Here is a 24,026-nt window from a genome sequence, read left to right on the forward strand (position 1 = left end):
AGCTGGCTCAGTCAGGAGAGGGCAGGTAGAGGCGAGGGTCCCCAGGGAACGGCAGGGCAGGCACCCGGTGGTAGTGCGCCACGAGGAAGATGCCGGCAGTGCCACAGACGAAGAGCGAGAGCATGGCCAGGAAGCAGACGCGGTCCAGAACACGGCCTACCAGGAACCACTCCTCGTTCCCCTGAGGGCAGGGGGCAGGGTGTGGGGTGGCCAGCAGTGACACAGAGCCTGTCCTGAGTCCCAGGTCACTCCTTGGCTTTCCTTGGGCCTTTCTTACCTGCTTCCAGCCCTTAATCTGGCTTCTTCCAGGGTCCCCTGGCATGATACCCGCCACGTTCCCCACTCCCAAGTCTACTTTTCCCCTCCCATTGCCCTTCCATGGTCACCCCCTTTATCCTGCCCCCACACGTCAGGGCCCAGCCCCTCACCAGGTGCTCACAGCTGCTCCCACCCCCAGAAAGGCTTACACTGTCAAAGTGCCTCTGCTGGTGTCGGGCCCGGGCGACAAAGTTGCAGGCCTCCACACAGGCCCGGATGGCCGGGGCAGCTTGCTTCAGGCTGCCACACAGGTCCTGGCTCTGCCCTGGCTCCGGGCCTTTCTCTAGTCCACAAGAGGAGGGGGTCAGGACGGTGAGAAGAATGGAGGAGAATAGGCAGAGGAGGTGGCCTCTCCTGAGGGACCCAAGTCCCCAGCCTGGACATTTGCTCAACACTCTTCGGCGGTGCCTGGTGCTTTGGCCAAGAGATATCGCTCCCTGCCTGGGGACCCCAGAGGAGTGCCACCAGTGTCACTGCCTCACCTAGTCTTTCCAGCGCTGCCCTCACCAGCCCATTGCGCTGCTGTTGCCGGAAGAGGAGTTCACTGCGAGGCAGGCAGAGGGCCGCCTCTTCCCCACCGGACGGTGACCACCCTGAGGAGGAGCCATTCTGCAGCCGGGGCCGGGCATCCAGCACAGCCACTGGGGGCAGGGGGCGCACATGCATCCGCAGCAGCTGGGGCAGGAGCCACAGGAACACCTGCAGAGGGGATGTTCTGGGTGGCTCCGCATCCGAGCAGGAGATAGAGGCTGGTGGGAAGGGGTCTGGGGGCAGCACCGTGGGGGCGGGGTGGGGCTCTGTGCAGCTTGGGTGTTCTGTGCCTGACACTGGGGCCAGTGTCCGCAGTTCCCTGCACATCGGAAACACCAGGTTCCAAACACAGGCCTCTGGGCCCCATCCCGCTATTCTGGCCCAGGATGTGGTGGGGGTCCTGGGAATCTGCATTTGTGACAAGGGCTTCAGGTGTGGGCTGCGGGCGGGTTGCAGGTTATACAGGCTCTGGAGCCAGACTGCCATGTCAGAGTCTTGCCTCCTCCACTTTCTACCTGTGTGACCTTGGGTGAACCTCTGAGCTTCATTTCGTCATCTAAAAGGTGGAAATGAGCCCTGGCTGGTGTGGCTCAGTGGACTGAGCACCGGCCTGCGAACCAAAGGGTCACCAGTTCGATTCCCAGTCAGGGCACATGCCTGGGTTGCAGGCCAGGTCCCATGTTTCTCTCCCTCTCTTTCTCTCTTCCTTCCCCTCTCTCTAAAAATAAGTAAATAAAACTCTTTTTTTAAAAAGTAGAGATGATACTAATACCCACTGCAAAGGGGTTTTATGGACATTAAATAAGCTAGTATGTGTAATGTACCTGCCGCTTGGTAAGCACTCAGTGTTATTAACTCATTCGGGTACATGCTTCAAGATACACACAGCAGATTTGCTGCTGAATATTGCAGGGGAGGTGTGGGCACAGGGACGGGGTGCCGAGGAAAAGGTGTGTCACTGGACTGGGGCGGTGCTGGGACGGGCAGGGAGAGGCCTTGCCTTGCGGACCCCGTGGGCCATGGAGTGTGTGTGGGGGGACCTCAAGGACACGTTGAGCACGACCACAGCATTCACAACAATGAGGATGGTCACCACCAGGAGGAAGGTCAAGTACCTGGGGAGGGGGGCAGGAGGCGGGGCCAGCCCTTTAACACTGCATCTCCAGATGCCAACCCCGCCCTTGGCAGCTGTTCCCCCCAGGTCCCACGGATGAGAGGCTGACATTGGAGGGGGGCCTGGTGGGAGGGCAGTGCCAAGAAGGTGGGGGCGGAGGTGGGCGGCAGACCTGAGGACTGGCCTTACTTGCTGATGAGGGGCACAGCCTGGGAGGTCTCAGGCACCTTCTTCGCGACAAGGAAGAGGAAGACCGTCTGTGCCAGGAGCACGTTGATGGCGACGGTGCACTTCTGGCCACCGGCTGCCGGTGACCCAGAGGCTCTCAGAGCGGGTCTCAATCCCCCTGATGTGGGGCCCCTCCCCCCAACAAGGAGCCCACTGCCCCGGCCCACTCTGCCCTGCCAGCTGTCCCCTGTGCTCCTGACTGGGGCCACTGGCTCCCCTCCCGCAGGGGCAGGTACCCTTGGCCGGAAGGAAGTAGATGAGGATGGCGACGGAGGAGATGAGCACACAGGGTGCGATGATGTTGATGACGTAGAAGAGGGGCTTGCGCTGGATGAGCAGGTAGAAGGCCACCTTTTGGTGGCCCGCCTCCTCCGCCGGGGCCGCAGGGTCCAGCAGCACCTTGGCCGGCCGGTGCCGGATGGCCCACTCCCCGTTCTCTGTGAGCAGCAGGCCAGGTGGGCACAGGTGGTGGGCCGGGCAGACCCCTGCAGCCCATGTGTGCCCGAAGAACAGGGACAGGAACAGCGAGGGAAGTGGGACCCTCGATCCCCTGCCCTCCAAAATTTGTTATCACGGGGGAAGTCAGAGGTTTGTAGGGTGGTTAAAAAGCCCATTTTATGGTTTGCTTAGTTGCATCTTGAGTTGCGTGGGAGGAGATGGTGTGATCTTGGTCTAGCTTTGTCCCCACAGCCAGGTCCAGTGGAGGTCCTGGGTGGGGTTACCTGTGAAGGCCTCGGGGTCGATGAAAATCCACTCGATGGTCTGACCATCCTCCTGGCTCAGCTGCAGGCTGATCTCGTTGGTGCTGTAGGTCTGCGACCTGGGGATGGGACAAGGAGAGGACGGATGCGCACAGGCCCACCTGTGAGGTGTATGGTAGAGTCACCAGGGGCCACTGCAGGCAGTTTTGCCTTAAAAAGGACAGCCAATAATTCTCAGTTCTCCACAAAACTCTGGTGACGAGATGAGGGGGGTTGGGTTCTTTGGGCCCCCAACGAAGTTTAAATTGAAGGGCCAGGAGACTGTGGCTCGGTGCGGTGACCTGGTGTCCAAAGGCCTGGGGTCACTGTGCTCTGCTCTTCCGCTGCCTCCCGGGCAGGAGGGGCTGGAGGTCAGAGCAGAGCCGCTCAGCTCTGTTTACTGAGTCCACCTCCCTGCCAGGCCTCCCTGTGAGAAGGCTGCTCCTCTGGACCCCCCTCCACACTAATGGGTGAGGAAACAGACATCCCGGCCTCTCCACTGCGCTATAGGGGTAGCGGCCTTATGTGTGTCTTGGCACATGTGTGTGTACCACGTATGTTGTATACACCTCCACTCACCCCCACCCATTCTTTTCTCCCCTTGGGGCACAGGCAGGGAAACTGAGGCAGTGAAGGAGGATGAGTAAGGGGACAGGGGCTTAGCAGTGAGGGACTTGGGTGACTCCAGGTGTCTGGACCTGAGATGGGCACAGAGGTCCCGGGGAGACGGAGCCAGGCCCCTGGCCAGAGACCTCTTGTCCCCCACCCCACCAGAGCCCCTCTTGGGGCAGCTCCCGACGACCCCCTCATCACAAATGCGTGGCCTCACTGGAAGATGAGGGAACAGTTCTGCCAGTCGAAGGGGAAGTAGGTGACGGAGACGGGGCAGGAGGAACGGAAGATGGCAGGCGGCAGCCAGTAGACACAGCCGTCCGGGGACACGAGCACGTTGCAGTAGAGGGCCACCTCGAACACGCCATCCACGCTGCGGACGGGATAGGCCACACGGCTGCCTGCCGGGACTACACCAGCACCAGCCCTCTCCCCAGCCTGGACAGGCCTGCAGACGGCAACCGCTCCCAGGGGCCACGCCCCTGCCTGGTCCCCAGCAGGCGCACGACCCACCACCTTCCCCAGCACTGCCCTGCCTCGCCCACCCCGCCAGGCTCCCTGGCCATCTCCTAAGCCCTGCTGTGACCCCAGCTTCCTTCAGTAGCTCCCTTCAGAATGGCCACTGTCACCTGTTCACATCTTGCAAAGGGCCAGGCCTGAGTGCAGCATTTTTCATGTCTTGCTGACCCTCAACTCTTGATAACTTCCGTAGGAGCTGCCCTCACCCCCAAGTTAGAGGTGGGGGTGCCCACGCAGGCGGCCCGGCCCAGCAGCCGGGCCTACAATCAGTGGGGTGGCCCCGGGCTGGCCTTCAGCACCTGCTCTGCCTGGTAGTCCCCGTCCCTGAAGGGCCGCGGGTTGGCACCCTCTGTTCCCTTCCTTTTCTCTAGATGCCCCCGTTCTGCTAGGCCCTGCCCTGGTGTCCTTTTGTCCCCCACCCTGCCCACGCCTCCTCTCACTTGTTCTCCAGCACGACGTCCGGCCGCCACACCATGGTGGACGGCACCCTCAGCACCCACAGGCCCTCATAGTCTTGTGGGTCCCAGCGAAGGCGGTAGTCACACCACTGCTGCAGGGAGAGAAGCGTCGCCAGGCTCCCTGCCCCCACTCTCTGTTGTGCCACATCAGGAACAGGAGCCCCGCCCAGGGGGCACGGAAGGGGCAGGGAGCAGGGTTACAGGCAGCTTTGAGGACCTGGGGCCCGTGTCGGGGGGATTGATAGAGGGGAAGAGGGCGACAGAGTGATCTCTTACCATCTCTATCCAAACGTTGGTGGTGAGGGCCTCCTCTCGCTCATTCTGGGGGTGCAGACCCAAGTGTAACCCCCATCACTTACCTCCCCAGATGTTAGTCCCACAGGCCACGGTGGGGTCCCAGAGGCCCCCAGGCCCCCTAGCGGCCTCCACGGGTGGTTACGGCATCCTGGCCTCTCTCTCCCCTGGACGGCCTCCCGACCCCCCACCACCTCTTGTGGCTGCTGGAGCAGCCCCTTCCTCTCCGCAGCCCTGGCCCTCCCTCCCTCCCTCGTCAGCCCACAGGCCTGCGGCTCACCAGGGAGATGAGGTTGGTGAGGGTGAGCTTCAGGCTGACGTTGACCACGTCCGTGTCATGCTCAGCGGGCCGCAGGTGGGGGTTGTAGCTGTGCATCAAGTCCGCCAGCAGCCGCTCCTCCTGGTTCCGGCCCTGGGCTCCTGCAACAGACAGTGGTGAGCCAGGGTGAGGGGACTTGGGGCAGAAAAAGGGGGAGGCTGTGGGCAGAGGTGACATGGGAAGACAGGGAGCTGGGGTGGGGGGGCAGGCTCCAGTAGCCCTCTAGTCCCTTTGCCTCCAGAGGCCTCAGACCCCAGCTCTGGTCTCCCCCAGGCCCCTGGGTCCACACCCAGGCAGACAGCCAGCAGCACCAGGAGGAACAGCAGCCCCTGAGCCCCACGCATGGTGCCCAGCTCTCCGCAGTGCCAGGGGTGGGATGGCAGCTCCCTGGGTCTGAGGCCAAGAGATGCAGACTCTGGGTCTCGTGTAGCAGCCCGCACTCCCACCCCAGCCTGGCCGGCCCAGCCCTGCCAGCTGTCCGACCTCAACACCGTCAGCTGCTCCAGCGTAGACAAAATGCCGGGATCAGGTTACCTGGGCTGGGGAGGGGACAGAGGGGCCCCCGGCTGCCCCAACAGAAATGGGCCAGCCTCCATCCCCACTCAGACTCAGCTGTCCCTGATTCATGGCCCAGCTGTGGGGCTGAGGAGGCAGCCAGGGCCACGTGGGTATCAGAGAGGAGGCAGAGTGCTCGCTCACCTGAGTTTATACCTGAGTTGCTCTGGGATGTGGTTGGGGACCCCAAACCTCTTCCACCAGCCTGCCGACTCCATGCGTCACTGCACTGGGCCAAGCAACAGTGGCAGGTGAAATATGCCCATGACAAAGATGCGTCATGTCCCCCAGGCTTTGACACCTTAACGCAAATTAGGGTGTCAGATCAGGATCCTCCCTGCCTCTGACGCCTGGGTCCCAGCCTAGTAAGTTTTTAGGAGGGAGAGCTGAGGAAGATCTAGAACCTGGGGCTACTGTGAATAGCACAGCCCTTGAACAGGGGCTCCTCTGTGAGGCCTCAGTAGTTACTAAGTCACCCACAGACTTAGGGAGTCCCTGCCATATGGCCGGCACAGCGCTAGGCTGGGGGGACCCAGGAAACTCCTGAGCTGCTCACGGGAGCCCACAGTCCAGTGGGGCAGGTGAACAAGATAGAAGTCATGGCCCCCTGAGCGTCAGATGTGGTCAGGGGCAGGGCGAGGCTGAGGCTGATCTGGGAACCGATGGCCGTGACCTCAGGCTCAGGCCACCTGTCCCCTGACTGTCCATTCCAAGCAGACAGGTCAGCATGCCCTACTTCACGGGTAAGTCAGAAAACAGGTTCCTGTTCATGCCCCCCACCCTCTGCACCCCGGGGGACAGGGAGGCAAATGCCTCTGAAGTCCAGAAGAAAACACCATTTTTTTTTTGTTGTTGTTGTTGTTTAAGATTTTACTTATTTATCTTTAGAGGGGAAGGAAAGAAGAAAGGGAGAGAAATATCAGTGTGTGGCTGCCTCTCATGTGTCCCCTGCTGGGAACTGGCCTGCAACCCAGGCATGTGCCCTGAATGGGAATCGAACCACGATCCTTTGGTTCGCAAGCCCACGCTCAATCCACTGAGCTATGCCAGCCAGGGCAGAAAACACATTTGAGAACATGTGCCCCACTCCACAAATGACCATACCTGTGGCATTTCCATGTGTTTCAATACACTGGAAGTCAGCTGACATGCCCTGTCTTTGCAGATCCCAATGAGGTTGGCTTGGACCCCAGCCCCTTGCAGCAGGGCCATGAGCTCCTCCTGCCCTCACCAGGACTGGGGGGGGCGGCAGAAGGGGGGAATGGCAGTGGCCTCCCTGGTCATCTGCTTCCTTGTGCTGTGGGTGGCTCATCTGCCCTTCTTGCATTCGGTCCTCTGGGCCCCACGCTCAGATTTCCCTGACATCCCACCTCCACCCCCAAGCTTTGACCTCTCCATGTATCTATCTAGGCCACTTTCTCTGGCGTTTACAAGGCCAACATCCCCTTCTCCCCACTCTGCCCTCTGGTGCCCCCAGGTCCCACGCCCTCACCCATTTTGCAGAGTGACCTCTCTCCCCTTCTCCACTCCCTTCTAAAACCACACTTTGTCAAAGATCGTTAAGGGCTTCTGCTCAATAATGGGCCGCCTACCCCGTCCCCCGGCACCATCCCAGGCATAGGTGGCCCAGCCGATGCTTTAACGTTCCTGATTGTGCCGGTCTCCTTCCCGCAAGTGTCTGGGAGGGAGGGACAAGGGAGATGCTGGAGGCTGACTGCTCTCTGGTTTGAATTATGCCGCCTCCCATTGTATGAGGATTCAAACTCCTGCTTTCCCCCTTCCCTCCACTTAGGGAGAGAGGCCGAAGCATCTCCTTGGTTCTCAGGTTGGGGCATCACCTCTGAGGAGTGGAGTTTCTGCCCAGTGGGGCTAGAGGGGGAGGTCCAGGACCCACCAAGAGAAAATCTTCCGTAGGCGTCACTTCTTGTCTAACAAGTCCCCCACCAGCACCTTCTACTCCGGAGGCTAGAGACGCCAAATGCTCATTTCCCAGGCTCCCTTGCAGATAGGACTGGCCGTGGGAGAACGTCTGGATGGATGATGGTGTGTCTGCAGAAGGCGGCTCAGGGTCTTCTGGGGAAGCTTCTGCTTCCTGATAAAAGGGGTCCGAAATGGCTGGCCCCTTTCCTGCCCCAAACGTGGTGTGAAGAGCGGAGCTGTGGCAGTCAGCTTGCCTCACAGGGCAAGAAGCCTGGGTCCCTAATAGCTCTGTGGGACAGCTGAAGCCATGTCACCACCACTGCCCCGTGATTCTTACTAAGTGAGAAAGAGGAAAGCTTACTCGTGTAGGGACACCCCTGGCTTTGTGGGGAGCAGGCCAACGTGGCTGTGACCTCCTACGGAGGGAAGATGAGAGTTCCATGTCACCCAGAGAGCGGGCTGTCCCAACGGCACCCTGGAGCTGGAGTGCCAGGGGAGTGGGCGCTGCTGGGGGACCTGCTGTGACTCTGGGAACCTGCGCAACCAGCAGTTTCGGCTGGGTGTGGCATCTGGGGTTGTCTCTTCCACAAGGCTCACAGCTACCTGAGCTGGGCCGGAGGCAACTAAGGATTCGCCTGCCAACAGCGCCACCATGTGGCAGAGAGAAGTGATGACAGAGGTTGGAGTTGGTGGAAGATTCCGGGAAGGCGGGGCCTTCCCGATCACCTGACAAGTCTAAGTGCCAGCTAGTTTTCCTATTCAAAGGGAAGGCATAAAAAATGTACACCTCGATCCCTGGCTGGTGTGGCTCAGTGGACTGCGTGCCGGTCTGCGAACCGAAAGGTCGCTGGTTTGATTCCCAGGCAGGGCACAGGCCTGGGATGCCAACCAGGCCCCCAGTTGGGGGTCTGCGGGAGGCAGCCAATCAATGTATCTCTCACAAATAAGTGTTTCTCTCCCTCTCCTTCTCCCTCCCTCCCCCCTTTTCTGAGTAAATAAATACAATCTTTGAAAAAACGCCTACTTATGGATGATTCGTACTGGAAGGCGGAAGTAAGGTCAGTTTTGTTCTTTCCCCTGAGTTCCACTGAAAGACCAAGCAGGTCACCTTCTGTGTGGCTGTGCTCCTGAGCTCAGGGACGCCCTCTGAGGGGAACTGGTGGGCTGTGAGGCCTTAATCCTGGGCCCAGGAGGTGAGGGATCCGGCCGCTGCCCCCGCTGCAGCCCTCTCAGCCCCCACTTTGCAGGCCTTGGAGGCAGGAGGTGCTGTGAGAGCCCCCAGGGCCCTGCCTGTGTGAGGGGTTATCTGTCTCCATGAGGAATGAGACAAAAAGCCACCCCTTCATTTGCAGGACGCATGTAAGCGCCCTCACACTTTCTAGTGAGTTCCATTTTCACAATGCCCCTTGGGAGGGACCTATTTACACACATTTGCAGATGAGAAAACTGAAGCTGGGAGACAAGGTATAGCTTGCCCAAGGTCACGCTGCTCCAAGCTACTCAACACTTTGTCTCATAAAGCAACAAACATTTATTATCTCCCACAGTTTGTGGGGGCCAGGGGCCCAGGAGCACCACAGCTGGGCAGTTGCAGCTCAGGGGTGGTCATGGGGCGAGATCTTCTCCAAAGGTCCGTGCGGCTGGAGGCCCACACCCTGGTTCACTCCCAGGGCTGTCGGCAGGAGCCTCTCCACAGGGTGTGCATGGCGTGCCTCCTGGCTCCCCAAGTGAAAGTGAGAGGGAAGGAAGGACAGCGCGAAGGGGGTGCTGCCATGTCTTCTACAACCTGACCTCAGGAGTGACTGTGTCACTCCCGCCTCATTCTGTTGTCACACAGACTAACCCCGGATGGTGTGGGTGCAGAGGGCGCCGCCCAAGGGTGTGGCACAGGAGGCAGGGACCACTGGGGCCACCCTGGAGGTGGGCTACCTCTCACAGCCGCATCTCCCAGGTCTTCCAGCCTCGGCCTTTGGCCCTTGGGGTAAGACTGATGGGAGATCCCTTTGGGGTAGAGTTGCTAGTTTTGGTAAATAAATACATGAAGTGCCCGGTTAAATTTTAATTTTGGGTGAATACGAATACATGTTTTAGTATAAGTAGTCCCAGATCTTGCCTGGCAACCCTACTTTGGAGAAGAAGAATAGATGACAAAGAGGGGACACCACTGGTGGGTGGGAGGGGCTGAGTCCTGGGCTCTAGGCTGAACTTCGGCCTCGGTGGCTGCTGGGCCAGCCCTTCCGCCCCAGCCCCCAGCTTCCCAGGAGGACCCAGCCAGAGAGGCCAAGGCAGAAAGGCCCTTCTGCAGCTCCTGCCCCAAACCTGCTTTCATAAAGGGTCTGGGGAGGGAGGTGCCCCCAACCTTGTCTCCGGCGGGGCCTCAGGGCTTCAGGGGAGACAGGAGCAGGGAAGCTTGAGGAGCCAGGAAGTGAGGGCACAGGGCCCACCAGCTCTACCCCTATGTGGGGGAGGGGAGGCAAGAGGAGGCCTCTGTCTTTCTCACAGAGGGGCCCCAAAAGGCCAGCCTGAGTGGCACTGGACGAGGCCCCTGCCTGCCCCACCCGCCAGCTGGTGCCCACTCTCAGACTTCTGCTGGCTTCTGTCTTCACTCACTGAGACTGGGCCTTCTCCCTCCTCTTCTCAGTCTCAGGAGTGAATCTCATGCCGGCCTTGCAGGACCAAAGGCGCTCAAGTCTCAGGGCCGGGGGCACCTCCCTAGAAGAGCTCGCCCCTCCTTAGGCACCCCTGCCACCCCTGGAGGCCCATCCCCTTCAGGCCAAAAGCCCCACCAAAGCTGCCCTGGGAGCGGGGCCAGGCTGGGCAGGGCGGTGTGCTTTAGATGAAGCGCTTGTCCTGCTCCCGGTAGGAGAAGGCGTCCCCAGGGAAGGGCTGTGGTGGGGGGATGTTGTAGGCACCCTGCAGAAAGATCCAGGCCGTGCCCACCACCATGATGGGCGTCACGACAGACAGGCAGAGTCGGTCCACCGTGCGGGCCACCCGGTTCCAGCAGTCCTTCTCCTGCAGACAGTGTGGAGGCGGAGGTGGTAGGGTGAGGAGGGCCTGAGGACCACAGGCCCCTGCCCCAAAGCTGGGGCCCAGTGACGGGCACGGCCTTGGTGTGTCTGCGGGGGCCACCTTGGGCTTACGGCAGAGGGGACACACTGCCTGTCCCCAGCAAGGGCCCAGGCCCTCCTCCTGGGTGAACTGGAAAAAGGCGCCCTTTCCTCCAGAGAAAATTTTAGAAAGTCGTGAAGTATCAAACAACCCTGTGAGGCCACCTTTTAAAGGTCTAGCTGTAAGGCCTGGCTGTGCCTGGAGCACCTGACTTGGAGGGTGAGCAGGGGCAGAAAATGACTGGCAGTCAGGAGCGAGAAGGGACCTGAGGGCTGCCCAGAACGTGAGGCTGCGTGTCTGTGCGTGCCCCTGAGCGTGTGCCCAGCCCTGTGTCCCGCTCTGGGCTCTGGGCAGGGGCTCCCTGGCTGCAGGGGAGGGGGGTGAATTCTGCACCCACTGGGAACCCCTTTATCTATGTTGGCATGTGTCCCCCACTTTAAGGGGACTGTATCCTTAAGGTGGGATACACTAGATTGGTCACCATGGGAGCCCCTGTACACGGCAGCCCTGTGGCCACTCACCTCGCTGTAGTTGTTCTGGTCCCTCACATGGCCAACGATGAAGTTGGCGCCCTCCACAGCTGGCCTCAGCTCACTGGACAGCTCCTGCTGGGCCTGCTCAGAGCCCGCTGGGGGCCGGCCTGCGGATACAGGCCGGAGGTGGGCACGGCCGCCCCCCCTGCCCCCCACGGCCAGCCCGCACCCCAGGCCGCCAGGCACCCACGGGCTGCCGTGAGGCGCCGGGCCAGCCCGTGACGCTCGGACTGCTTTTCGAACATGAGGTCGCTCCGGGACTTGAGGGAGAAGTACTCCTCAGCCTTGGAGATGTAGCCCAGGGAGCTGCTCCGCCGCACCAGGGCCCCAGCGCCGGGCGCGCCCTCCTCCGGGAGGGACATGTGCAGGAGCTTGGGCAGGGTCTCCAGGAAAAGCTGTGGAGGGCGGGGGACACGGGAAGGCCACTGAGCCAACGCGGGTTGCCTTCACACATGCAAACTCCCGTGGCTCCGTTTCTGGCTGCTAGAGTAGCAGTTTCACAGGCGCGTTCAGCCCGGGAACACCGCCCAGCTAGGCTACGGAGCACCACCCCAGAAGGCCCCCTCACGCCTCCCACATCAAGCCCTTCTCACCCCCAGAGGTACCCAGCACCCTGACTTCAATCACTAATGACTTGGTTTTGCCTGCCCTTGAGCTTCGGACAAGGGAAACTGCGCAGTCTGCTCTTTCGTGTTGGGCTTCTCTCATGTGACACCCCCCCACCCCCGCCCAGGCAGAGCCAGACTCTAGGGTGGGGTATAGCAGCGGTCGGTGTGTTCGTGAGGCTCAGGGGTGCGCCGCTGTGTGATGCACACAGTGTTTTTACCCAGACTCCTCCAGGGGCGCCTGTGGACAGTCTCCAGCCTTGGACCATGACAAACCTCACCTTCTTGACGCCCTCGGACAGCACGTGGGTGCTGGGGGTGCGGAAGTGGATGTTGAGCACGACGACACAGACCACGACCACTATGGTCACCAGCACCATGCCGAAGAGCAGGAACCTGCGGGCGCATGTTCAGCCTGCAGCCTCCAGGGTGTGGCGGGGCGGGGGTGGGGTTGGGCGGAGTAGGAGGAAGGGGGCCCTTACTTGCCAATGAGGGGGATGGCTATGGATGTGGGGGGCAGGCGCTTGGAGATGAGCAGCAGGAAGACAGACTGTGCCAGGAGCACTGAGATCGCCACTGATGTCTTCTCGCCACCTGGGGGAGCCTGCACTTAGCTGTGAGCTCTACTGGGGCCCCTGCACCCCTGTTCAAAATGCCACGGTGCTCTCTTTAACACAATAGGCTATGGTGAGAAAGGGACCGGGTTCAAATCCCAGCCCTGACACTTCCTGGCGGGGTGGGGCCCCTGGGCCGTAGCCTCGCCTCTCCATGCTTCAGGTCTCTCAACGTGAAATGTTGTGAGGACCAGGCGAGAGGGTGTGGTACCTGCTGGCCTCTCCTCCTGGCCCTGGGTGCCCTGCCCTTCCTGCCCACCTGAGCTCCTGAGCAAATTTGGTGGCCACCGGTGGCTCTGCCCCAGCATCCTCTACCCGTGCGTAGTGTGCCTCTCAACCTGTCTCAGCCAGGGTCCGGGGCTGGCTGGCACTTGTCTCTGGGACTTGCTGTGCCCTGCAGAATGCTCAGCGAACATTCTGCAGCCAGGCGAGCCCAGGTGATGGTGTGTGCCCCTCCAGAACCAGGGGAGAGAGCATGGGTGCGTCTCCACGGCCTGGTTTCCTGGAGGTGCCGTCCCCACACCCCCCTCTCCCTTAACTGTTGACAGACCCTGCGTGCCAGGTCCACAGTCGCACCTGGTGACCACGACAGACCTGACTTCTGCCCTGGCAGAGAGCCAGTCTAGGGTCCTTGGCCCTGACCACTTGGGGGATGTGGGCCGGGGCCAAGGAGCCCTCCCCCTGGCTGGCCACGTGCCCCTCATGCCTGGAGCCTGGGTGGTGGTCACCCCCAGGAGGAGGTGAGCGTCTGGGTGGGAGGGCAGTGCTCTGGAGGCCCCAAGGACAGGAGAGGCTGCCCAGGCAGCCCGGTGCTGGGCGCGGAGGCTCACAGTCGGCCGGCAGGTAGAAGACCAGGTTGATCATGAAGGAGATGAGCACGCAGGGCACCAGGATGTTGATGATGTAGAAGAGGGGCTTGCGGCGGATGATGAGGTAGAAGGTGACGTCCTGGTGGCTGGGACTGTCCAGAGGGGCGCTGGGGTCCACGTTGACCCTGGCCGGCCGGTGCACTATCTCCCACTCCCCATTCTCTGAGGGCAGCACACAGACGCCTCGGGGTCAGGCCGGGCAAGGGGGTCCAGGGACCTCAGGGCAGGACGAGGGGGTGGTGGAGTGAGCCACCCCGAGGTGCAGCCAGGCCTGTCTGCAAGGCCCTGGGTGGGGGGCCACTCAGAGGAGGGTTCAGGTTCTATTTGTGGGTCTTTTCCCGGGGATAGGGATGGAGGTTTCCATCTGCAAGGGAGAAATGTTCCTCTAGGATTGATTTTTTTCCTCCTCGGGAAAAATAAGAGCAGAGGCTGTAGGCAGCTCAAACAAGGAGTAATTGGGGGTAACAGGCGGGAGAGTAAGAACCCTCCACCAGCCTGTGGTGGGTCAGCAGGATGCAGGTCTCCTCTGATGGACAGGGGCAAGTGCTGGGGGCCTGTGAAGGGTCTGAGCCTGGTCACAAACAGGGGGCGGGCAGTGACATGCACACTATCAGGATGATAGCTAAAGCCCCAGCCACACCTCTGGGTGCTCTGGGGACAGGAAGACTGACACCCACCTCACCTGTCAGCCACACCCCTCCCAAGGGCCCTGCTCAGACCCAGAGGGTCTTCCAGCCTGGGCAGAGGTGGGAGTGGGCACAGCGCCCCTCTGTCTCTGCCTCTGGGACACAGTCCCCCCCAGTTGGGCTTCTTTTCCTTTCAATGTGCTGGGTTTGCGTCCGTCCGTAAGAGAGAATGTGTGAGTGCAGAGGTGGCAGCGTGACCCTATGTGTATCCCCGGGGGGGAGGTCCCGAGGGGCCTGGCCACCTGCCCACCCTCCCGCTGCTGCTGCCAGCACCTGTGAAGCCCTCGGGGTCGATGATGATCCACTCCACGGGGTACAAGCGGCCCTCTTCTTCTTCCTGCTTCAGGCTCAGGGTGATCTCCTTGGCAGTGTACTTGAGGGAACTGGGGAGGGCAGTGGGCAGAGGGTGGTCCTCAGCCACTGGCTGGGGCCACTCATGGGAAAGGCCCCACGGTCAGAGGGGCTGTTGAGGGGGAGGGGGGCTCTAAGGGCACAGAGCAGGAGCCTCCGCCCGAAGGTGGCCCCTGGCAGAGGGCCCTCAGGGGAGGGGTGGCTGGAGCAGTGGGTGCACCTGAACTTGAGCGAGCAGTTCTGCCAGTCGAAGGGGAAGTAAGTGACAGAGATGGGGCAAGAAGAGCGGAAGATGGCGGGTGGCAGCCAGTACACGTTGCCTGAAGGATAGATCAGTGTGTTGCAGGAGAAGGAAATCTGGAAGGAGCCGTCATTGCTGGAGGGCAGGGACAAAGGCCACAGTGAGCAAGGGCCAGCTTCACACTGGCGGGGCCGGGGAAGGCAAAAGAGCGAGGGCCGCGGGAAGCTTGGGCTGGAGGGAAAGACAGCAGACGCCTGGGCAGGGAGGTTGAGTGGGGAGGGGAGGGGCGGGGTGGGGCGCACGGGGGAGGGCAGAGGAGGAGCTGGGCTCAACTTGTTCTCCAGCACGATCTCTGGGAGCCACAGCATGTGGGACGGCAGGCGCAGCACGCTGATGTTCCCGAAGTCCTGGGCATTCCACTGCAGCCGGCTGTCCATCCAGCCCTGGAAGCCGACGGGGATGTTAGCAGTGGATTCTGCTGCCGTCCCGGCCCCCTTGCTCCCTGTGACTTCCCTGAGGGAGACAGGACAGGGTCCAGGGCTGGGACCAAAGGGGTCCGGGGAGGTGGGTAGAGAGTGAGGACTCAGGTGGGTCAGGTATGGCTGTGTGGGGTGCGTACTCACACAGCTAAGGGAACCTCACTTCCGCTGTGGACGTAGAAGACATGTCTATATTAAGGACTTCTGACAGGTGACAGAGGGCGTCTTCTAACAAGATGAGGACACTGCGACACTCTGCCCACGGTTGAAGAACCCTAACCCACCTCAAGGCTGTCTGGGCTGGGGGCTACACTAGGTGGGGGAAGGGCCCTGGGCTGCCGTTTCTCTGCCTCTGCCAGCAGGAGCCCCACCGTGTCTAGGCAGGCTGGGGGTCCCCAAGCAGAAGTGGGCATGGGGGAGTCTGGGCCCTGCACCCTCACCGCACCCCACCCCGGCTCTGAGTGGGGTGCTCTCCTTACGTGCTCAATCCACACGTTCGTGGTGAGGGTTTCCTCGACTTCCTTCTGTAATCAGACAGAAGGCCGTCCCCAGGGGCCAGCGTCAGGCTCTCACCTACAGGCATTCCCTAGGCACCTCCTCCTGCTGCCACCCCCCACTCCCCCCCCAGGGAAACCATGGCAACTGGCCCAAGCACTCCGGAGTAGGTGGGCAGATCAGGGAGCAGGGAGGACACATGGCCTCTGAAGTGTGATAGGGGGGCGGGGCCCCCCAGAGTGGCAGCTGCAGGGGAGGGGCATCAGCCTGAGGGCTGGCGGGCAGCACAGGGTATGGAGAGACGAGCTGCCATAGGCCAGCCTGTGGCCTTGAGCTTCCTCCACGGCCATCCCAGTCTGGGAGCAAGCCAGGCCTTGACGAAGCTGTGCCTGCCCCCAGTCCCCAGCCCAGCCCCAGAGGGCCGCTCACCAGGGAGATGAGGTTGGATAGGGTGAGGGCCAGCGTGATCTCCACTCTGTCCTCCGGGCGAGCCACTGGCCGGAGCTCCTTGTTGTAGCCCTTCTCCTTAAACAGGTGCTGGATCAGCCGCTCCTCCTCATTGAGACCCCAGCTGCCTGGAGACGGATGGAGACAGGGATGGGGTGCTGGGCAGGGGCCTGGGAAGGAAGCTGCCCTGGGGTCCTGCTGGGGCACCCATCCACCCCCTGCAGTGGTCAGCCCTCCAGGGAGGCCTGGTAGTGGGAGGGGGAGGAGCCTGAGTCTGGGGGGTAGGGAGCACCCTGTAGGAAGGGCAGGAGGGGACCATGCTGTGGGGGCTTGGGTAGGTGGGATGATGCCCAGTCTTACCGCACACCACCAGGGTGGCCAGCAGCCCCAGCGCTAACACAGGCCCCTCCATCCTGCCCCTCCGGCTAGGTGTTGCGTCTGCTCCTCCTGTCCACTGGGCTAGGGGATGTGGGTGAGTGGCAGAGGGGACAGGTGCAGAGGAGGGTCAGAGAGACTGAAGGAAGAGGCAGCCGGAAATGCAATCTGATACTTCTAGGCTCTGCTGCCGGGTACAAAATGCTGGGCAGGTGATGAGGGGGTGGGGACAGGGACTGGCTGGCAGGGCTGGAGCCCAAGGACATGAGGTGAATTTCCCAGGCTAGGAGTCCCCACAGCTAGCAGTGTGGTGAGAGCTGCGGGGAGGCAGTGGACACTGGGGCAGTGCTGGTCGGCCATGGGTCGGGGAGTGGCGACAGGCAAGTCAGCTGCCGTTTCCAGGGACTCAGACGAGTCTGCTCAGGCGGGGGCTTGACAGCCCTCTCCTGTGTGGTTGTGACCGCTGCCAACTGCTTCTTGAGGCTGGGCCCTGCATGGCCCTGCTCCTGGAGGGCTAATGCCCCCTCACCCAGTTCCCACCCCAAGAAAGCTCCAGAGTTGTCTCCGATTACACCATAAATAACATTTATTAAAGCAGCTGCGGTTTCTGATGACACATCTGGTAAGACATATGGGGCCCGGACCCCCCCACCCCCACCTCACACATCAGACCAGCTGGGGCAGTTTGTCATCATGCTCCCCGAACATGCCCAGCCCCTGGCAGCAGTAGGTCCTGACCAGGCGCTAGGGGCTCAGACGTGACTCGTGGCTGCCTGGCTTCCGGAAGCTGAGGGCCAGGCGGGTGGTGGTCCTTCCCCACCAGCCCTCGGCTCTGCTCTGCCCCTGTCTGGGCTCCTTGGGCTGAGCTCCTGGGCTCCTTGGCCTGAGCAGCCAAGCGGAAGGCCTGCAGGGCCTGCACCAGCAACCGGGGAAGACTTCGAGCCAGGGTGGCTGGCTCCAGGCCCACCAGGCCACCGAAGACCACATGCTGGCCCCCCAAGCCTGCCCGAACCCAGGCTTGGAAGAGGCCTGTTATGGTCTTGGAGCCCAGATCCGCCAGGACCTGCGGACGGAGGAGGACACTTAGGGATCCACAACCCTACTTTTGGTCACCTCCTCCTGGCCCTCCAAGCTCTCACCCACCCCCACCCCACCCACTTCCTTACCCCTGCACGCTCCCTGCTCACTTGTTAACCCCCACGAGCCCATCTCCTCCCCCCTCCCCTCCCCACCACACCTTCACACCCACCCAGTGTCCCAGCTCACAGCCAGCTGCCCCTTCCACTTGGACTCTGCTCCCCACCCCCCAGGCTGCAGGAGAAGGTCCTCCTTCCTGGTGAGGAGGGTTCCCCTCTGTCCCCTACCAGTCAGGGCTGACCCAGGTTCGCCTTCAGAGGCCCCTGTGAAGGAGCCGGAGAAGCCTGGTCAACTACCTCCTGAAAGTCCATGGCCAGGCGCTCAGAGGGAACCTGCAGGATCCAGGCGTGGGTGTCCTGGAGGGTGGCCAACCTCTGTCGCAGGGGCTCCAGGCCGGGACAATCTGCAGGGAAGGAGAGACACCCGCAGGGAGTGAGGGGAGTGGAGTGGTTCCCATCAGAACCTCAGGACCACCTCCCAGGGGGCAGCTTCTCAAGCCCTGGATGGAGAAACTGAGGCTCAGAGAGGTGAAGTGGTAACACAGAGCCGAGCATTTCCTGACACTGATGAGGCCCGAAGCCACAAGTAGCGCCAGAATCATGCCCTTGCTTCGGGGAAGAGGGGGTGGGGTCTGCCCCTTGCCCCATCAGGGATCTGCTTCCCAGTGCAGATCCCAGACTCTCCAGGCCTCTGCCAGCTTTCAGCCTGTTACTCTAGCGATGGCCGACAGGCGGCGTAGTTACCGAGCGCTTCTCCGCGCTGCTCCGGCTTCCGCTTCGGCAACTGGGCGTCTGCAGCCGGTGACCCTGAGGAATCAAAGGATCAGGGGAAAGCTTTGCTCGAACAGGGGTGGGAAGGGGCTGAGCCGAGAGGACTTGGGGTACCTGGGTGCAGCCGCTGCTCTCGGGTGGGGTGCCTAGGAAGCTCCTGGAGCGAACGAGCGGGGCGAGCCAGGTGTGGCATCCCCGGACGCGGGCCGATCAGCTCCTGGGCACCCCGCAGCAGCTCCAGCAGCGTGTGGGCCAGCGAGCGCAGCTCTGTGGGCAGGACAAGGGTGCGGTTGGAGGTCAGACCTGGGCCAGGCCCCTGCTCCCAGGCCCAGCCCCAGCCCCGGGAACGAGACAGACCGCATCGTTGTCGGCGCTGCAGGCACTGCTGATGCGCTAGGGGCGCACACACGCTCTCGGGTCCCCTGCACAGGTGGGCGTAGAAAGCGCAGGGCTGGACGGCGTCTGCTAGTGGCTCCTCGGGAGGTTCCCAGGCCAGAACCTCCCTGCAGCTGGGCTCGCGGCTGGAGGGGGCCGCTGCGGAGAGCGGCTGGGTCCAATTCACCCGCTCCCTCCACCCTCGTTTTGAGCCCTAGCCCCGGAAGCCCAGACCTGGAGATAGACGGCCTTACCGGAAGGCAGAAGAGGGCTGAGGGTAGGCGGGATGGAAACCAGATTGGGCGCGTTGCACAGCGGGACACTCTGCCGAGGGGGCAATGGGAATCCAGCACTCACCACTCATCTGCTCCTGGAGCCAGTCCTTGAAAACGGCCACACGGGTGTAGACCCCAGGCTTCCCTGGCTCCCCACATCCATCCCCCCACGAGGTGACTCCATACAGGATCTCCCTGGGGTGGGGGTCAGGCTCAGAACAGGTGAGGGGGCCTCCAGAGTCACCCTGCAGGGGATGAGCCGAGAGAGAGGGCACTGCATCGACCTGCCCCCGCACCCCCCATATGCCAGCCTTATACCTGGCAGGATAAAGCAGCTCTGAGCTCTACTGGGGTCGCCACTTTTGTACCCACTTTAGTCATGAGGACATCGAGGCTCAGAGTGACAACCTGACCTAGAAGGAAAGTAGGCTGTCCCGTGCCTGGAGAGTGGCCCATCTAGTGCCCCATGATCAACTGGGGCTCATACCTGGCATGAGTCGATGCCCCCGGCCAGATAGCCGGCACAAAGCATGGTGCTGGGGTGCAGCCCGGGCCCCAGGGCCCTCCTGCAGGTGTCGGCGCTGAGCAGGGGCACGTGGGCCTCCCTGACCGCCTCTGCCTCAGGCCCATCTACAGGGAAGCAGTGGAAGAAACTCAGGCCTGGGGGGCAAGGGCTCCGCTCCCAGGGTCCCCTTTCCCACTGTGTCCCCTGAGTCCCTCCCCTTTGCGAGATCCGGCAGCATTTTGCGAAGAGAGCTGGGTGTAGGTCCTATTCCTTGCTCGCCCACCTCCCCAAACTCCACCACCCCAGCCCCCATTCTTCCCAGGCACATGCTCGGCTTGCCTAGGTCCGGTCCTGCCGGTACCTTCGAAGAGAGCCCCCCAGCCTGCGATGGCGCAGGCGGTGCCGGCGGGGGGCTCCCGGGGTCCCTGGGGCAGGCACACGGGGCGCGCCGCCCCTGCGGGGCTCACGGGCGTCCACAATTGCACCAGGGCAAGGTCGTTGTGGAAGGTCCGCGGGTCAAACTAGGATGGGAGTGGCGACGCAGTGTCAGCAAGGTGTGGGGGGAAGATGCTGTTCCCAGCTCTAGGGTCCTGGGGGCCGCCTTCTCACCTTAGGGTGGGGCAAGATGCGGTTCACCTGCACTTCCTTCCGCTGCTCGCCCCGGGGCCCCTCGGCCAGCATCACCGTCCACAGAAGCTCGTTCGGGGCGCTGCGGGTCGAAAGTTGGGAGGTAACTCGGGACAAGGGTGCAGCGAAGTACCCGGGAGACCCTGCTCTCTGCCCAGGGGCTGCGCCCAGGGTCACCAGACAGCGAGGCCGTCCGCCGAGCCGTTTCCCCGCCTTACGGGAGGGAAGGCGCGCCTGGGAGAGGCCGCTGCAGCCCCCGGGCCGAACACGAGCCCGCGGGCCGGGGAGCCGAGGAGCTGAGGAGCGGGCCGCCGCCGCCAGGGGGCAGCAGAGACCGGCCCTCGCGCGTGTCGCTCACCCAGAGATCCGGGAGGAGTCGGACCCTGGGGTGGGAACCGGACTGGGCAGGAGCCTGGGGGTCCGACCTACCCCACGAAGCAGTGCGCAGCTGTGAGCACCCAGGACGCCGCCACCAGGACACCGCCACACAGAGGCTGCCCGTTGAGCTGCAGCCTCACCAGCCAGGGCCAGGCCCCAGGCGGCGCCGCGCTGCCGCCCACAATGCGGCCCCGGGCCAGAGTCACATTGACTGGGGGGCCCCGACGCCTCTCGCCACACTGCCCTAGAAAGGTGGAACCGCTGTCGTGAGAGACAAGTCCAGGCGGTTTTCACCATCCAGCCTCTTCCAGGGTCCACCTCCTCCCAGCCCTTCCCTTTGAAACTTTTTCAGCCTCACCTGGCTCAGGTGGATCCTGGAGCAGGGGGGCCTGAGGCCTGGGGCGCCCAGGACCTGCTGAGAAATAGACCCTTTGAGCTTCACTGCCACCCTCCCACCTTCCTCCACCCGGAGCTGGGCCCAGCCTTCTCTGCCTGGGCTCCCCTTCTCTCCCCCCGTCCCTAGCAGCCAGCATCTCTTTCAGCAGCCGCGGACCTCTCAGTGGCCAGCAGACGAGCCCAGACTGCTCCTGCTCGCTGCCCTTGCACTAATTGCACCGCGAGTGCCATACCCTTTTCACTTGGAGAGACATCCATAAGCATTGTCCCGATTTTGGCCCCGCCCAGTCTCTGTCTCCAGGAGGGAGTCAAGTCTGAATGGAGGGGAAGGGGCAACCGGAGAACAGGCCCCAGCAGTACGGGCAAGCTCACCGGCGCAAGGGGTCGTGTGGTCAGCGCAGCCCTGGCACTTATGCAATCTATGCTGGATCTCCATCGCGACTAGATTCACTGCCCGCCGGGCGCTCCTCTGGGCCGCCTGCAATGCCTTTGTCCCCTGGGCTGACAAAGCTGCTGGGACATGGAGAATAGCCATGCATGGCTGGGGAAGAGTCAACGTCTTGTCCTCTTAGCCCCAGCCCTGAGCCCTGCCTTGGGAGAACCGTAGGGTAACAGGCTGGACTCCTGGAGCACTGGGGTGGAATGGGGGGAGACAGAGGCCCCGGGCCCCAGGGCCCAGCACTCAGAGCTGATGGTTCTGGATTCCCAGGCCAAGATAGCTCTGAAATTTAACCGAGCTGGGCTGGAAGCTTTGATTAGGGTCTTTCCTTAAAAACCTTGAAGGAAAAACAGCTCCCTGAAGGTGCAGATACCACAGAACTCAGAAGACTTACTGATACAAAATGACTGTGGTTGGATCACCTGCCTTTGGTCCAGAAAACCAAGGGGATGCTCTGGGCCCTAATGCAGCCCTGGTGGGCTCCTGTCTCCTTCCGTCCTCATCTCCTCCCTCCCTCTTCTAGCCTGTGTCCCTGGCCCCTTCTCCTGGCAGCATGGAAGGAAGAAGCCGAAGGCCCTTGTGAATGCAGGTGGTAAACTCACGTTCCTCTACCCGGAACCCACTTCCTCTCTGCCCCTCCCTCCTTGGCTGCTCCCTCAGACCAGCCCGGCTCACCTTGCAGGGTGCTGGGGGGCAGGCGCATGTACGATGGGTACCCGTGGGCAGACGGGGGGCCTGGAAGGGACAGCAGCAGCAGCACAGCCAGCAGCATGGTGACCAGAAGCCGGGGCATTGACCTGACCCTGTCCTGTTTCCCCTTGGGGGTCCACCCTCCAGGCGCTTATGCTGTGGTGCTTGCCTTTCTGTCCCTGGGCACTGAATTCTTGTCCCTGAACCACCTGATCCTCTTAATCAAAGTTACTGCTGCCCTTGGTCATCCCTCACCTGGCCCGTAGCTCCCAGAGTCCACAGGGGAATGGGCCTTGGGGGGGCTATATAGAGGGCAGACTGGCGGGGAACCAGGAGGGGCCGGGGCTGAGAGAGGGCACGGGGTAGTGGGCTCGACCCTCACCTTTGAAGCCTCAGCACCCGGCTCTGAGGCCCCCCCTTCTGTCAAAGGAGCCCTTGTTTCTGCGGCTCCATCAAAGGGGCCTGGCCAGCCCAGAAGAGCTGACAGTTGGGCTGGGGGCCAGGAGAAGGGGCGCTGATGGGCAGGGGCTGGCCCTATCTCCAGGGCTCAGATGGGGGAGGGGTTTCCCATTTGCCTTATGTCCCTGAAGAGTTCACAGCTGTGCTGGGGGCAGACACACTCGGAGAGAGGAGGGCAGGGAGTGTCTGAGGGTCCTCGGCAGCCCCAGCCCCTTGACTAGGTGCCGGAGTGCCAAGCTCCTCTGCCCCTAATTGCTTGGCAGTGTCCCTCCCCAATGTGGCTGTTTCTAAAGATGATCAAAGCGTCCCAATTAGTGCCATAATTGCTGTACTGGGGGTAGTGGGGTGGGAAGAAGCAGAGGCAGGCGGACCCTGGAGTGGCCCAGAGAGGAAGGCGGGAGATGAAAGGCCCCGCCAGTGGCCCAGTTTGGGGAGGAGAGGCCCCAGCAGCTTCTGACGCTCTCCCAGACCCCCTGCCCCCGGGTGGGGCCTGCTCCTCCTGCCCAGCATTGTTCTCTGTTGCCGTGACCCTGACTGGGCAGAGGGAATCTTCTGGAGTCTCACGGGAAGGGCCACAAATGGACAGCTCTTCTGGGACCGAGTCCCCACCTGGGGACAGAGGGGAGGTATCCTCTGCCCCACAAAATGTCGTGGGGCCAAGAAAAGAATCCTGCACCCAGTTCATGCTGGTGACTCCAGGGTGGCTTTGGCCGGCCTGGCCCTTCCCCAGAGTGGATTCTGTTACGATATCTCCCCGGTAGCAGACCATCCTCTTCTCTCCAGCCCTTGCTCCTTCTGCACAGGCAGACAAGCCTCGAATGAGAACCTGCCCCACTCTATAAGTCAGAGCCCCAACCTGCAGAGGTGACGAGTGAGCAGCACAGATAGGTCAGCCAGATCCAGCGGCTTCTCCAGCCTCTCCCGTCCACACCACTGGCAGCAGAGAATGGGCCCAGCCCCTTCCCCCCCCCCGCCACCCAGAATTCCCTTCCCCCATGATCGCCGAGATGCCTATCGTTTTGGTTCCCCAGCTCTCTTGGCACTGACCACAAAGGGCTGCCCACCCCTCAGAACTCCCCTGGAGGTTGCCCTTCATCCCATGGTTCACTGGAGTCCGCTCGTACCGCGAGACAATTATTGGCATCCCTTCCCAAGTTTGTGTTTGGTGACATCATGTTGGTAGCTCCAACTCAGCCACGAACTGACGGCATGGAGGTCAGCAAACACCACAGACCAGCACTCCGTTCCCTGGACAGCCAGGTCTCAGGATTCATCAGCAAACGTCACACACACCCTCCCCAGGGAGGAGGTGTGGTGGTCCCCTCCCCGGCGACATCACACTGCCTGGGCGCGGACTCTCGTGAGTGCAGGTCAGCAAGTCAGAGAGTATTGCACTCGTCAGAGTATCTCTCCTGGATAGAGAGGGTACCTAGATAGGGTATAACTGTTCATCTGTAATCTCCAAATCCCGGCCAGGGAGGGTGTTAGCTCACCAGGCCTGTTTGTGAAGCACCAACAGAGGTGTGAGGAAGTGTCCAAAGCACAGCCAGCTGTGGTTTCA

At 61.9% G+C, this 24,026-nt stretch overlaps 3 protein-coding genes across 4 annotated transcripts; all 3 read right to left on the minus strand.

Annotated features, from left to right (window-relative positions):
- Positions 1-7: 7 nt before the first annotated feature.
- Positions 8-5,477, minus strand: CHRNG (cholinergic receptor nicotinic gamma subunit). Its single transcript, XM_037063519.1, has 12 exons — positions 5,423-5,477; positions 5,095-5,234; positions 4,797-4,841; positions 4,503-4,612; positions 3,761-3,916; positions 2,914-3,011; positions 2,428-2,628; positions 2,153-2,267; positions 1,850-1,964; positions 801-1,017; positions 468-601; positions 8-181 (listed from the first exon to the last, which is right to left on the minus strand). The coding sequence occupies exons 1-12, from the start codon at positions 5,475-5,477 to the stop codon at positions 8-10; spliced, it is 1,560 nt and encodes a 519-aa protein (XP_036919414.1).
- A 3,661-nt stretch (positions 5,478-9,138) lies between these two features.
- CHRND (cholinergic receptor nicotinic delta subunit) lies at positions 9,139-16,623 on the minus strand. Of its 2 annotated transcripts, XM_037063517.1 has the most exons (12): positions 16,400-16,621; positions 16,022-16,167; positions 15,577-15,621; positions 14,952-15,061; positions 14,598-14,753; positions 14,300-14,409; positions 13,302-13,502; positions 12,340-12,451; positions 12,139-12,253; positions 11,443-11,647; positions 11,241-11,359; positions 9,139-10,623 (listed from the first exon to the last, which is right to left on the minus strand). In XM_037063517.1, the coding sequence occupies exons 1-12, from the start codon at positions 16,449-16,451 to the stop codon at positions 10,441-10,443; spliced, it is 1,554 nt and encodes a 517-aa protein (XP_036919412.1). In that variant the 5' UTR covers positions 16,452-16,621; the 3' UTR covers positions 9,139-10,440. The 2 variants fall into 2 exon arrangements, with proteins under 2 accessions (XP_036919412.1, XP_036919413.1); XM_037063518.1 differs by lacking the exon at positions 14,598-14,753 and having other exon boundaries at positions 16,400-16,623.
- A 336-nt stretch (positions 16,624-16,959) lies between these two features.
- PRSS56 (serine protease 56) lies at positions 16,960-22,509 on the minus strand. Its single transcript, XM_037063571.1, has 13 exons — positions 21,992-22,509; positions 21,280-21,387; positions 20,840-20,893; positions 20,533-20,725; positions 20,086-20,185; positions 19,838-19,997; positions 19,459-19,601; positions 19,054-19,216; positions 18,679-18,855; positions 18,436-18,588; positions 18,295-18,357; positions 17,848-17,954; positions 16,960-17,477 (listed from the first exon to the last, which is right to left on the minus strand). Exons 1-13 carry the CDS (start codon positions 22,107-22,109, stop codon positions 17,106-17,108), a joined length of 1,911 nt encoding a protein of 636 aa, XP_036919466.1. The 5' UTR covers positions 22,110-22,509; the 3' UTR covers positions 16,960-17,105.
- Positions 22,510-24,026: the final 1,517 nt, after the last annotated feature.

The sequence above is a fragment of the Sturnira hondurensis genome, unplaced genomic scaffold (genome assembly GCF_014824575.4).
Source record: "Sturnira hondurensis isolate 20B ecotype Veracruz unplaced genomic scaffold, ASM1482457v3 Scaffold0014615, whole genome shotgun sequence".
Lineage (NCBI taxonomy): Eukaryota > Metazoa > Chordata > Mammalia > Chiroptera > Phyllostomidae > Sturnira > Sturnira hondurensis.